The 13010-nt window shown below is 46.3% G+C and overlaps 1 protein-coding gene and 1 long non-coding RNA gene across 5 annotated transcripts in view; both read left to right on the top strand.

Annotated features, from left to right (window-relative positions):
* XPNPEP1 (X-prolyl aminopeptidase 1) overlaps nucleotides 1–6146 on the top strand; it is a 32018-nt gene extending 25872 nt beyond the window's left edge. For 3 of the 4 annotated variants that reach the window (XM_037399842.1, XM_037399841.1, XM_037399843.1), the window contains 6 exons: nucleotides 448–508; nucleotides 1348–1417; nucleotides 2632–2805; nucleotides 3682–3758; nucleotides 4452–4550; nucleotides 5598–6146. In XM_037399842.1, coding sequence (XP_037255739.1) covers nucleotides 448–508; nucleotides 1348–1417; nucleotides 2632–2805; nucleotides 3682–3758; nucleotides 4452–4550; nucleotides 5598–5726 — 610 coding nt within the window. In that variant the 3' untranslated portion in view covers nucleotides 5727–6146. Of the gene's footprint in view, nucleotides 1–447; nucleotides 509–1347; nucleotides 1418–2631; nucleotides 2806–3000; nucleotides 3137–3681; nucleotides 3759–4451; nucleotides 4551–5597 lie in introns of those variants that run through there. The other variant, XR_005106128.1, reaches the window with a different exon arrangement.
* Nucleotides 6147–6482: 336 nt separating this feature from the next.
* Nucleotides 6483–11125, top strand: LOC119153385. Its single transcript, XR_005106130.1, has 3 exons — nucleotides 6483–7695; nucleotides 8377–8498; nucleotides 10929–11125. It is a non-coding gene; the product is annotated as an uncharacterized LOC119153385 (long non-coding RNA).
* Nucleotides 11126–13010: the final 1885 nt, after the last annotated feature.

Below are 13010 nucleotides of genomic sequence, written 5' to 3'. Positions count from 1 at the left end.
CTTCCCTTTCCTGAGCTGGTAGATGTCATTTGTGCGTAAGTATGTATTTTTAAGCTGCTAATGAATCATCTTCCATACAAATAGACTAAATATGATGTTCTGTTTTCAATGGGTAGGTATCAGTTGCTAAACCTTAAATTAGCAGCATTTTTATGAGCAGTTTAGATTCTAATTTGTGAAGACTTTGGGACGCTTATGGATGAAAGATAGCATTTTGAATTGTAAATCATTATTGCTACATCTGGGACGTGTGTTCAGGAATTTTGAGATTAGGAACTGTTACATCATCAGTCTTGTGTGGCACAGAGCAGATGACTTTACCCAATTACAAGCTAGGTTGGTTTGCTGCAGTGTGACTGGGTTTTCTGTGCATTCTCATTTTGATCTCTTTTCTTCCAACTCTCGCTCCCACCCCTTTGCCTCTTGCATCTTCGTTTGCCTCTGAAGGGATGGTACAACAGATGTGACCAGGACAATGCATTTTGGCACACCATCAGCCTATGAAAAGGTAAGTTGGCATCTCAGTGTGGTTTGCAATCTGACTCTTACGATTAGAGATGATTAAACAAATTAGTAATGTGCCCTACTGCTATATAGACAAAGTGCTTTATGGAATATCATGTATTTAATGATATGTGACAGCATTTTGATAAAGACTGGAAAGGAGGCTGTCAGACTTCAGACTTCCAAAATACAAACTAAGTGATTTAGGGAATGGCACCTTTCTATCTTAAAATGCACACCTCTCATCTGAGAAGTGGCATGTCTGCTCTAAGAAACAATAAAATCAGTGGGCTAAAGATAAACATTACTGGCTTGCTGGGAGTTAGTGGGGTTTAACGTAGTGCAAAGCTCAGTGTCTGATGCAAAGCTGCAGTGGTGGTTTGTGTCTAGTGTACCATATTAAAAACCAGTCTCAGACTTACCTGAGAAGGTAAGTGTTGGAAGTTCAGCAATGTAATTTTGTTGATTTGAAATTGCTTCTTTAATTAAAACTAATGTCATCATTATAGTTTGCTCAGTGATGAAAATATGCTGTAGGGTATGCTCAGGAAGTAAAACTACAGCCACAAAGACAATCACTCATGTAGGTCAGGTGAACCCTACTGCTAAACCTGCACTCTTGAGTTTGTGACACGCTCCATAATTAGCAGAGAAAGATCTTGGGAGTCATTTAAAATCTTTCTGCTCATGGTTTGCTTTGGCATTGCCAGCCATAGGAGAGCACGAGCAAGTCTTTCCAGATCCTCCACGATTTGCTACAAGATGCAGTCTTCCTCTCCATTGCTGGGGAAGGCAAAGTTTTTGCCTCTCCCTGTTTACTTATGGCACACATTTCTTTGACAGGAATGCTTCACCTATGTCCTGAAGGGACATATAGCTGTGAGTGCAGCCATCTTCCCAAATGGAACCAAAGGTGGGTTGGTGAGTTGGAGTGTTTTGACCCACAGCAGTGACCTCTGAAGAACCATTACGTGGTCTGAGAGCAACATTATGGTTGACAGGTCCAGATGTGTTAGGCACATGTTGATGTAACTATCTGTCTGTTTCCATCACAACATTTTGGATTCTGGATTACTGATGCCTTCTCCCTCATCATCAACCAGTGCTGAAAATTTTGAGGAGGGAAGTCTGAAGGGCGTTCAAAGTGCTCTGGTTCTAGGATGATGCTGATTTTCAACAGTCAGTGGCACTCCAACACACCTGTTGCCCTTCTGTGCTTGGAGGTTGTCTGTATGCTTTAATCATGGCCCCATCAAATCGAGAGGTCACACTCCAGCTTCAAAAGGACCAGCCAATTCTCTTCCAGTTAATGTGGAATCTCTTTTATTTGTGAGCAGCATGGGAAAATGACACACAAAGGAGCTGTTTTGATTTTATGCAGGAGAAGCTGTGACATACACTCAGTCCTGGTGAATTTGTTGCAGAGCTATTTTCTCCCTGATAAGACACCTTACGCGAAGGTGCTTCTTTTTAGAGTTTTCTGCAGTTTGCATTCTTGGAAAAAAAGTGAGGAAAAAGCAGCTGTGTAGTGGTACCAAAACCCCAACTGAAATTGGAGGGTGTCAGAACTTGGACACATGGGCTTGGTGCTCACATGCAGGCAATGCAAATTCTCTGCATTGTGGTTGAAACAATCTGCAATGGCTGGCAATCCAGGCAAGAAGTCTGGCTGATTAGTTCAGCAAATACTATTGGCAGATCTACTTTTTGTTCGCTTAGTGCAGCTACCTTTAAGAAAGGTGCTGAATTCTCTGTGGGACATTTAACCACTCAATGCTTTCCTGAAAACCCCAGTGGAGCAAGCAGCAGTGCAATGTTTCTTTTACAGACCATCTTCTGAGAGCTGGGTAACAGGAGAGAGAGTGAGGGGGCTCCTTAGCTGAGAAAGGGCTTGAATGTCAGGCTTGCCAAATCTTCCCTGTGACTTCTAACAATCCAATTAATTCCTTTCTTTGTTTTTTGGTAGGTTTTTTGAGGGGGTGCTGGTGGATTGTTTTGTTTATTTGGTTGGGGTTTTTTCCCCGTGTTTTCCAGGTATGAGCCTTCAGTGTGATTATCAGCATCTCAGAGGGAGCCTGACTTGTTCAAATTCTCTCTCCCTGTCTGTCTCTTTTCCTTGGCCTGCAGGTCATCTTCTAGATTCCTTTGCCCGCTCTGCCTTGTGGGACTGTGGTTTGGATTATCTGCATGGGACAGGACATGGAGTTGGCTCTTTCCTAAATGTACATGAGGGTCCTTGCGGCATTAGCTACAAAACCTTTGCAGACGAGCCTTTGGAGGCTGGCATGATCGTCTCTGATGGTATTTAGCATTGGTGATTCTCTCTGGTTGCTGGGGGAGGGACCAAGCTCTTCTAATGTGCAGGGGGAATAAATCTGACAATGGTATAATGGAAAGGTGGGATCATAAGCTCTGGTCCCGCTTCATGTTATTTTAATTGTCGTTTAAGTTCTATAGGTAAAGACCCTCATTTTGGCTCTTTCTCCTTCCATAAAGCATCTTTGCAGTTGGGTGCTGCAGGCCTGCTTCCTGCTCTCTGCAGTGCAAACCTCAGCAGAGCTGTGATGCTGACCAGCCCAGCTCTGGCATGCTGCCTCCTGTTCTGCTGTGGAAGAGCTGGCTACAGTACAAGGTGGACACTAAGTTTTCAGGAGATAATCCTGTCTTTGCTATGGGCTTTTTGAGGCAGCTGTTAAATCTTTATGTGCCTTACTCTTCCAGTAGTCAATTAACAGCCTGCTGGGGTTTGCTGAGAGACTTACGTTCTTTCAGGGCTGCAAAGTCCTCTCAGGGAGTCAGGGGAATACTCTCTAAAATAAGTGTTTTGGGGAAGGGGTTACCCGCCTGCCTTTGATAAAGACATTAACATTTTCAGAGTTTCTGGTGTTTGGAACTCATGTACTCTCTGCTGTCTCTTGACTTGCAAGGAGACTCTCTGAGCTCGAGGGCTGTCTGTCTTGTTTCTCCTGTCTTTGAGAACTTTTGCTGTCACCTTGCTCGGGGCTTCTGTGCAGATTAAGTAGAGTCAGAAATTTGTTTGCTTCTGTGGATGCCTGATGTCAAGATTGCTTAGTGACTTCAGTGGACTAAAGCCATGGCGGGGAAGTTTGGCCATAGGGAATAAGTATTTGCACAGTGCAGCTGTGTGGCTTAGTTAATTGCTGTCTGTTTCTGCAGAGCCTGGGTATTATGAAGATGGGTCCTTTGGAGTCCGAATAGAGAATGTCGTGCTTGTGATCCCTGCTGAAACCAAGGTGAATGACCTGCTCAGGATACACCTTTCTTCATGACTCACTGCTTATAAAACTTAAAGTACTGGAACTTGAGATGGGACTATGCTTCAGACAGTTGAATCCTACTCAAGACTCCTAGTCTCCAAAACCCTGCTTTGGTGGAGAATGATTCTCTGATTCTAAGTCTCCTTTGCTAGTGGCAGCACAGAAGACAGTTCTGCTTCTCCAGAGTTTCCATAGGTTGAAATTTGTGTGTGAGAGTTGTTCTGAAATGTTTCCTGTCTGGATGTCAAAGACCAGAAGCATCTTTATTCAGCCCCTTGGAGTCATTGCTCTAGAGCTGGTTGATCTTCTCAAGCTGTGATTTTCTTCTCTTGATATGGTGGCAGCAGAACAAAAACTACAGACAGATTTCGACATTTTAATTGCCAGTCTGGCTGAGTTATGCTTTTAGAAATGCCAAACATGAAACTGAGTCCTGTACAATTGTGACCTGGGACATGGCCTTTAAAAAGTGACCACTGAAAGAAATAACTAAGGTTTATATTGCAATTCTTTGCTTGAACTGTAAGAAAAATGTTATTGTAAGTTGCTGCCCTTTTGTCTGAGCATTCCATGGGTTGTTCTGTAGTGATGACATGAACTGAGGAGTAAGTGTGATCTGGCTAGAGCTGTTTCTAAAAATCTACAACCCTATTTTTCTTTCTGCTGCAGTACAACTTCAAAAACAGAGGGAGCCTGACTTTTGAACCCTTAACCCTGGTTCCAATCCAGAGGAAAATGATTGATGTTAATTTACTGACACAGAAAGAGGTAAGTGGAACAGCAGGTTTGCATTGCTTTCTTTGCACTAGAATGAGCTTGTTATGTTCTGTTTACAAGAACCACTGGTCTCTGTTCTGTTTCATACATCCAAAGAGCAATCCTGACCAATCTGACTTAATTTTAAACTTGATCCAGCTTTGAGTGGGACGGTAGACTAGATGAGCTCTCCAGAGGTCCTTCCAATCTAAATTATTCTGTGATGAAGGCAGCAAGGACCCCTCTGATGTTTTGGTGGTTCCCTTGATACGATATTTGCTGTTATCATCTCTTCTCTTCTCCTACTCCTGCATTAATTTGCTTCTGTCAGACCATCGTGCTGTGTCCCTGGAGACATGCTAATGTCTGTCCCATGTTCTTGTCTGTATCTACTTGTGACCAGTCCCGTTCAGCCACACCACATTCTGCAGTGCATATGGACTCCGAGCAGACATCACTGATGCCTGCTCAGCAGCATTTATCTCCCTAATAGCTTTATACTCTACACTTTCTATTTATGTCTCCCACTACCTTCACCATGGTGTGTTTCATTCTGTTTTTCTACCATACTCTTTATTTTGCCTCAATCCATCCTCCTTTTCTGAGTGATAATCCTGTTTGCATTTCCTTTTTCTGAAGAGGACTGTGAAGAGTACCCAGATCTGCCATAAGGTTACTTGTTCAGATCAACAGGGCAATTGTGTCTCAGGACTGCATTGTTCAGTTACAAATTTGCAAAGCTATTTACTAGACTATGCTAAAGTAGCTCTTCTGACTTGCTGGAGGCAGCAATTTGCAGAGACTTTGAATATGTGTCAGCTGAACTGAACCTTGGCTCCTCTGAAAACCCGGGACGAATTGCTCATCAAATTTACAAGTCACTTCAATAGATCAGAGGTTTGTCTTTTTAGGATAGGATCCCATCCCAGGCTAACAGCTTGGTCCTAAAGGGCACGGGGGCCTTTGGCTTTGTACTGTGTGACTTTGGCTGTACATAACTTGTAAGGGCACCAGTTCTTCTGTGGTTATGCTGAATGTCATACCTCTCCGTTTCTCTAGTGTAACTGGGTGAACGACTACCATCAGAAGTGCAGGGAAGTAATTGGAGCAGAACTGGAGAGGCAAGGCCGTCACGAAGCTCTTCAGTGGCTCATCCGGGAGACGGAGCCTGTCATCAGAGTTCAGTAGCAGCACAGTTGTCTGCGGTGCGTAAAACATCAGGACTGCTCGGTGTCACAGTAAGGTCTTCTTGGCCCTTGACACTACTGGGAGAATGTTCTTCAATAAACCTTTGGAAATCAAGAAGGGATTTCATGTGGTGTATCTCTCCCTGCAACATGTGTGGGTAGTTTGGGGTAAGGAGGGTTACTGTCTGAACAATTCTTTGTGGGGAGGGGTTGAGAATAGAAAGCAAACAAAATAAATAAGCGTGTTGCCTTTGAAACAGGCGTCTTACTGAAATAATGTTTCTAAGAGGCAATACTGGAATATTTTATACTGTCTGGTTTTTCACTGTGAAAACTCAGTATTTTTGCATACTTGGGTTTCTGTTGCTAAGATGCTGCCCACACAGCAGGACTGATTACTAAATAAAAGATTCCAACCCGCTGTTTGCTCCGTCTGCCTTCTCTTGCAGTCAGTGATGTCTTGGGTTTGATAGCTTGAAGAAGGGCAAGAACCAGATAATTCTACCTTTATATATGCATCCAGCTCAGACAGTGAAGAAATATGTATAGGGCTGCCCTGTGCTAGGCACTGGGCAGATGTATAGAGAGGCCTGCCAGGAGCAGCCAGTTCTGCCAGATTGTGGAAGGGATGTGAATGACACCAGAGGTTTATGTGTTCACACCACCCAGGCCAGTACTTCTGTCTATTGTTATGGCTTACTGAGTACTCTTCTAATCCTTGGCAGCGCAGGATGTGAGGGCAGTATCATGGAATTAGAGGTTTTCCTGGATACAAAGCAATTATTAAGTGGTTTGTTTTGGTTTTTTGGTTTGTTTGTTTTTGTTTTTTTTTTTAAAAAAAGCCTGCAATGGACAAAAGAAGGCCCTTGCAACTTTGATTCAGAATCAGGCTGGCTTTGGTCACCAGGTGTGCTCTGGATGGCTGAGCAGCACACAAAGACATCTCGTGGTTAAGTGAGCTACTGCAAGTTAAACACTGGTAGGAGAGCTTCCCTGCCCCGGAGTTCTCTGCTCTGTGATCTGAAATTCACTGTGTGCAGGTGCATCAAAGCATTCTCCATGTTACAAGATGGGGAAAGAATACTTTTACTAAGTAGTCATTCTGTAACATTTACACTGAAAGTGTTCTGATCAAACCTCAAGTTCAATCTGAGATCTAAGAAGAGCAATTAGGTAACAGCAACTCAAATTCCTGAGGTTTTAAAGAAATGTTCTGTGCAAATGGATGTGTTGGTATACCTCATTTTCTTCCCCCCCAAGAAATTCTGAGAGAGAAATAATAATCTCTGTTCTATGGCATGAAATCAGTATTTCCTTTGAGAGTTCTGGAAATTGGAAGCAGTATTGTGTAGCCAGACAAAAGGCCTAGGAAGAGAAACACAAGTTGCCTGGCCTTCTAGCTATGTTATCCAAGAAGGTGATAAAACAAAAGTGCAGTAAGTGCTTTAAAAAGGTCATTTTCACACCCCAGCCCCTGCAGATAGGTATGTGTACTTAAATCTCCAAGTTGTTTCCCACCGCTGCCTGGAAGTACTAGCTTTCACCTCGGCTGTGTCTGTGGGAACCCAGCTCACACGTCACCCAGTCTCGTGAGGATGTGCTATCAGCTCGAACAGATCGAAGAAAGCATTTCTACAAAAGGTGCATCTTGCCTCTGTAGGTCCTGACTGTGCCACAGGATCAAAGGATGAGCGAGGGATCTCCGAACAGCTTGTGCTGAGACGGGTCGGGACTTTCCCAGCAAAATCTATGTGCGTGCAGCGAGGCTGAACCATCATGGAGGTGTCAGCTGAATGCTGCAGCCTCCCCCCGCCGGCGGGAGACCTCTGAGGCTGGCAGGCAGCTGCTCTCCGAGGTGGTGGTGGACGTTCAGGCAGATAACTGCTGGTTGGTGTAGACCCGTGGGGGGGCTGCACTGCAGATGTTCCCAAGAACGGCGTCCGGGATGTCCTGGCAAAGACCCAGCCTGGGTAGGTCTCTCCTCAAACTCGAGGGCAAGTGTTTCCCACGGGAAGGCAGGAGAGGAGAATTTCTACCAAATGGTGAAACATGACAGCCAGGGGACCTTTTTTCCTCTTGACACAAAGCCACTGTGGTTGGCTCAGGCACCTCAGCGGGGAGACACGACACTGAAAGTGATTTTCTGGGTTTGAATGGTCTTACTAGACCTTTTCCCCACCTTGATTCCTTCTTTGCAGTCAGACGCCAAGCTGGGGTCATTCCCATCCAGATCCCAGAAATTCATGGCTCCTTCCTGTCCCAAGGTCCCTTCCAGCGCACAGGGCCAGAGCTGGGGCAACCCAAACTTGTCTTCTCCCTTAGGCACCAGCTCAAAGAGCCTCAGCAGATACCTCCTGCCCATCACTCCCTAGCCCATCCCTCCAAGCCCTGCGGGCTTTTGTTGCAGGGAGTCTGCCACTGTATCCTGGTCACAGCTTGGAGATCTTTACCCCTTTCTCAGATTTAGCACCTCAGCAGAGGGAGACAGGGGGCTCTGCAGGGCTGGCTGACACGCATTCCTGGCTCGAAGGCATTTGTGTCTCTCCAATTCACTCCTAGAAAACACAACTACATGTTACATCCTTTCTGTCTGAGCTTCAGGTTTCCAATGGGAACTAAACTTGGCTGCTTCTTTTTTCACCTTCTTCCAGGCGTTATTCCATTAGTGCCTGTTTTTCCTGGGTGGTCTCTACCTTCCTCTCTCCTGTGGAAGGAAAAAGTTAAGGAAGAGAGGAGCAAGGAAAAGAATGAATGGAAAGCAAGTTCCTCTCAGGTTTGGGTTTTATTTTTTTATGAGTGTCATCCACAGAAATGACCATAAAATTATGATGTTCAAGGGAAAAGTGTAATTTGGTTTGATTTTTTCCCCCCCCGTAGAGGCTTTCCTTGTTACTGTTGTGGGAAGGAAGGGGCATTTTCAGTAACAACATGCTTAATGTCTATTTTCAAGCCATTCCGTTCTGCAGTACTTTTAACCCAGTGGGCGTCTCACAGTTTTAGATCATGCTGCAAAGCACGTTTCTGCTCCTTGTACAGCCTCTCTTACAGGGGTGCTTACTGGGATAAGCCGGTCTGGTCCCATCACTTCATCCAACCCAGGAGCTCAGTGGGCAGTTGTACCTCACCACCACCTGATCCTGTTTCTACCCATGGGACAGGACTTCAGCAAATGCAAACCAAACTCAAGTTCCATGTAGCCAATCTGATTTACGTCACCAGAGTGCTTTCCTCACTGTCCCCTGCCCAGCTGTTTGTCAATGTTTGTGCTAGAAGTCTCCAGCTATGCTATTACCGTCTTTGGGGGCTCTGAAATTCTTTGTTTCCCTTGGAATAAAAATGTTACAGAAGGAAACAGACCCTATTTTTCAGAGAGGAAAATCCATATTGGCTTTACTGTTCAATCCCCTATCATGATGTGTGCATTGGCAGCGTGCCTGTTGGTGTACAAGGCTTTAAAGGCAAACAGACCAGTTCTCCTTGAGCAGAGGCGTTCATATTCATTCATCACTAGAAACAAATGCACCTTCCCTCCATGAGCCAGGGGACTGCTTGGCTTCTCCACAGTCACCCCTCCTTCCTCAGTCTGTGGGTATTACCTTAAGTGTGCCTGGCAGCTGTAAAATCCAGTTGGGTTTTTTAACTTAAATGGCTCATAACTCACCTGTAATGGAAACCTCACTATTGTTTGCATGACTATTAAACCCATCATTTTCCATGACAGCTATTGAGGCATGTTTTGATTTACCCCAGCCCAGCCCTAGAAAGAAAAATAAAACTTCCGAGAGTGTCGTTGCTGAGGAGTTCCTCAGCAAACCCATCAAACCAGCCTGACATTCCGACTGCACGCGTGAATTAGTTGCCCAGTAATGATGAGGGGCCAGGGTGTGCTGTGGGGCACGAATCCTTATTCCTGTGGTTCCTTCTGCTGATGGTGAAAGGGAGAGCCAGGTGGATGAAGTAGCCAGATATTAAAGCTGTCCTGAGGATCAGCTACCTCTTCTCTGTTGCATGGTGCTCTGTGGGGTCTCCTCTGGGTGGTGTGTGGCTGAGGACAGCATGGAGCACACCTGCATTTGAGTGATGCTTGTGAGAGGCTGAATGAGACTCCTCAGTCATGCAGGCAACTGCCTGACCAACACCTGCTTGTTGGCACCTCATGCCTGGAAAGGACCTGTCTTTGCCCAATGCTGTCTCCTTTTTGCACTCAGTGGGGGTGAGCTGGCTGCTGGTGCTAAGGACTGTTGGCATTTATTTTTGTTGGCTTGTAGCAATTCACACCTTATTCCTGGAGTCCTTTATTTTTTGGGGGGAAGTAACTGCAGGCCCGGGCATCTGGCAGAGGTGTCTAGATCAGGAGTTAAATAAGTTGCTTGGTGTCAGTGCCCTCAGCTTGTTTTACATGATTAGGACAAAACTCCCCATGGCTTTAGATGTAGTAAAAAAAAAAAAAATGAAACAAGAGCCTCTGGAGGGTAGAAATATGAACCGGGTTAGTGCTTAATTAAGTTGCCTATTAACAGTTCTGTAGCAGCCTGGAAGAATTTTAATGTACCAATTAAAGCAAGGAGCTATCTCCTCAGCTTTCCACCACCTCTGGGGACGCTGTCAAGAATGGGGAGCTTGCAGATCAAGTCCTGTTTATTTTGCTCCTTCCAGCTTGTTAAAATCGTTCTAAACTTGGGATGTGGCTGATGCCTATGGACATGTTTGCTTCCGTGAGGCCATAGAGTGATGTCTGTCTGATGAAGATTAGCATGGGAAGGAAATGGGCCCATAATGCTGTCTGACCCCATAAACCCCCTCCTGTTTCTTATGGTTTCTCTGTGCTGCTGCATGAGGAGGTGGGGGTTGGTGGCTGTAGGGTGGCTCCATGCCGACAGTGGGGATGTTGGTTTGGCATATACAGCCCAGACAGCTGGTGTGGGCTCACAGCGTCTGTTTGGAAGGGTTGTGCCAAGTTATCCTGCCTGTTTTCTGGCTGTCCTGTCACCATGTTGCAACACCCTTCAGGAGCTTGTCTGGCTCCATCATAAGGTGCAGAGATGGGAGGTCCCCCTCCAAATGCACCTTGTGCGAGGTGATCAGAGAGCACGGCTGCTCTGATGACTAGGAACCTTCTGTTTTACAGCCAGAAGGTACTTAAGGCCATTTTAGCCCTGTTTGCTCAAATTGCTCTTTCTTCCTGCTTGTTTCCCTCCTGAAGACACTGCTGAGCAGCGCCTGTACCTCCTGCCTCTGACCAGTACGAACAGGCTGTCCTTGTGCCATCACTGCGTCCCAGCCCACGCCCATCCTTGCTCCAGGAGGAATTCTTGAGAGGGCTTACTAGCAAAATCCTAAGGGCTTTAATCTTCACATTCCTTGAAAGCTGGATTTTTGGAAGAAGAGGAAGAAATTTAATCCCAGGGTTGGTGTGTCATGTTATGTTCTCAGACATTTGTAATGTATCTTGAATTTGGACAGGCCAAGCTCGGCCACAGTGCCCTAAAAAGAAAAGACTGAGCAGAAAGGGTAGATGAAACCTCACTCTCTGGTGGAGAAGGGGCTCAGGAGAACAAGAGCCATTGGTCTCCTCTTGTCCGTACATTACACAGTCTGGACCTCTCCACGGTGTCTCTCAGAGGGGGGGAAGTCTGTGGGGGGAAGCAGCTCAGGTGCTTGGCCAGGAGGAGAGGAAGGACAACCAGATCACTTCAGCCCTCGGCAAGACAGCAGGGTGGCAGAGCCTCTGTGGGCACCCTGGAACTTTGGATGGGAAGCGAACAGCTTTCCAGCCACAGCCCTTTGCGGTGGGCTTGGCCAGGGACACAGGGACACAGGCAGAAGGGTCTGAAGGAGATTCACGTTGAACAACCCTGCTTATGGACAAGGCAGTCTGCGGCATCATCTCTCTTCTGCTGGCTGCTCAGGCAGGGGCTGCAGGCAGGGGTTAGGAGAGGCAGCAGCAAGGCTTAGAAACTGGGGTCAGAAAAATGTGCAGACAGAGTCTGAACTCCTTTAACAGGCTGTCAGCCTGATGGAGAGGGGATCCCGCATCTCCCCACTCCCAGCCCAGGGCTTGATCCGGGGGAGAATGTAGTGCATGTAACGCTGACAGTGATCCTGACCACAAACACACGGGAGCACACAGAGCCAGCAGAGAGCAGGCTAAGTCACATCAACAGACAGAGAGAAGCCCCCTTTTTTTTTTTTTTTTTCTTCATTTAAATTGCTTACATTTTACTGGCCTGAGGGTTGGTGAAGGCTGCAGGGGAGTTTGGTTCCTCGAGGCTGCCCATCACCAGCTCTCTTGGGAGCACGGGCTCCTGGCATGTTGTTGCCCTGCTCCAGTGATGCACTGGCTGCAGAGCAATTTCCATGCTCAGATGGCATTTGAAGAAAAAAATTCCAATCCTATCTATTTTTCATGTACCTGCCAGTGGCTTGCTCTGGCCCCTGGCGTCATGGGAGCCTTTTGCCTGTAGAGCCTGAAGGCGAGTCACCTCCCGTGTGAATGCTCAGCTGTGACCCCTTTCTTGCAGCAGTCTGGGGCAGTTTATATGGGCTGGCAAACGGGTGAACACAGCGCCTGGTCCCTGCGACTGCCACCCATAGAGCTGCACTGGACGGATCCTGCTTTAAACCCTGTGCAAACATCCCCCAAAACAGTGCATTAACCAACTGGAGAGGGTCTACCATGAGCCTTCAGTATCCTCCCCATCACTGAGCATCGTATCAAGCAGCCCTGGCTGGGCATCTCCAGAGCTGGAGCAAGCCCCTGCTCACTGTGCCCCATCCCTCTGTGCATCCTCTCTCCCACACAGATGTTGCTCCCCGCTCTGTGGTGTCAGGGGACTCGGGGAGCATCCTTTGTTTCCATTTGCATTTGAAGCACATCTTCCTATAAACAGCACCACATTCCTCTTGAGATTTTAATACAAAACGAGCTGGGGAATTTCAGATGAAGGTAGCGTTAGTTTAGAGTGCCACAGTCTTCTAGGAGGGGGTTTAAGGAGCTTGGAGTGGTTGTGAGAATATCTCTGCTCAAATCCAAACAGGCGGTTTGGTAAGTGCAAAGTTGAGGAAAGTGTCCTCTTCCTCTTGTATCCCATTAATATTTAGGGCTGGGCTTCAATTATGCATTTCTTCAGGGTGTGCTTTTATCATCTCAGTGCTACAGGATTAGCTTGTGCACCTTCTCTGGGTGCTCAGAAAAGACCTTTTCATAATATTTGTGAAATTACATATCTGAAAGGCTTTTTGCAAGCAAAATATATGCCATGCCATTAGTTGGGAAAAGCAAACC

Source organism: Falco rusticolus, chromosome 9, assembly GCF_015220075.1.
Source record: "Falco rusticolus isolate bFalRus1 chromosome 9, bFalRus1.pri, whole genome shotgun sequence".
In the NCBI taxonomy this organism is placed as follows: Eukaryota; Metazoa; Chordata; class Aves; order Falconiformes; family Falconidae; genus Falco; species Falco rusticolus.
This window is presented reverse-complemented; position numbering and strand designations above follow the sequence as displayed.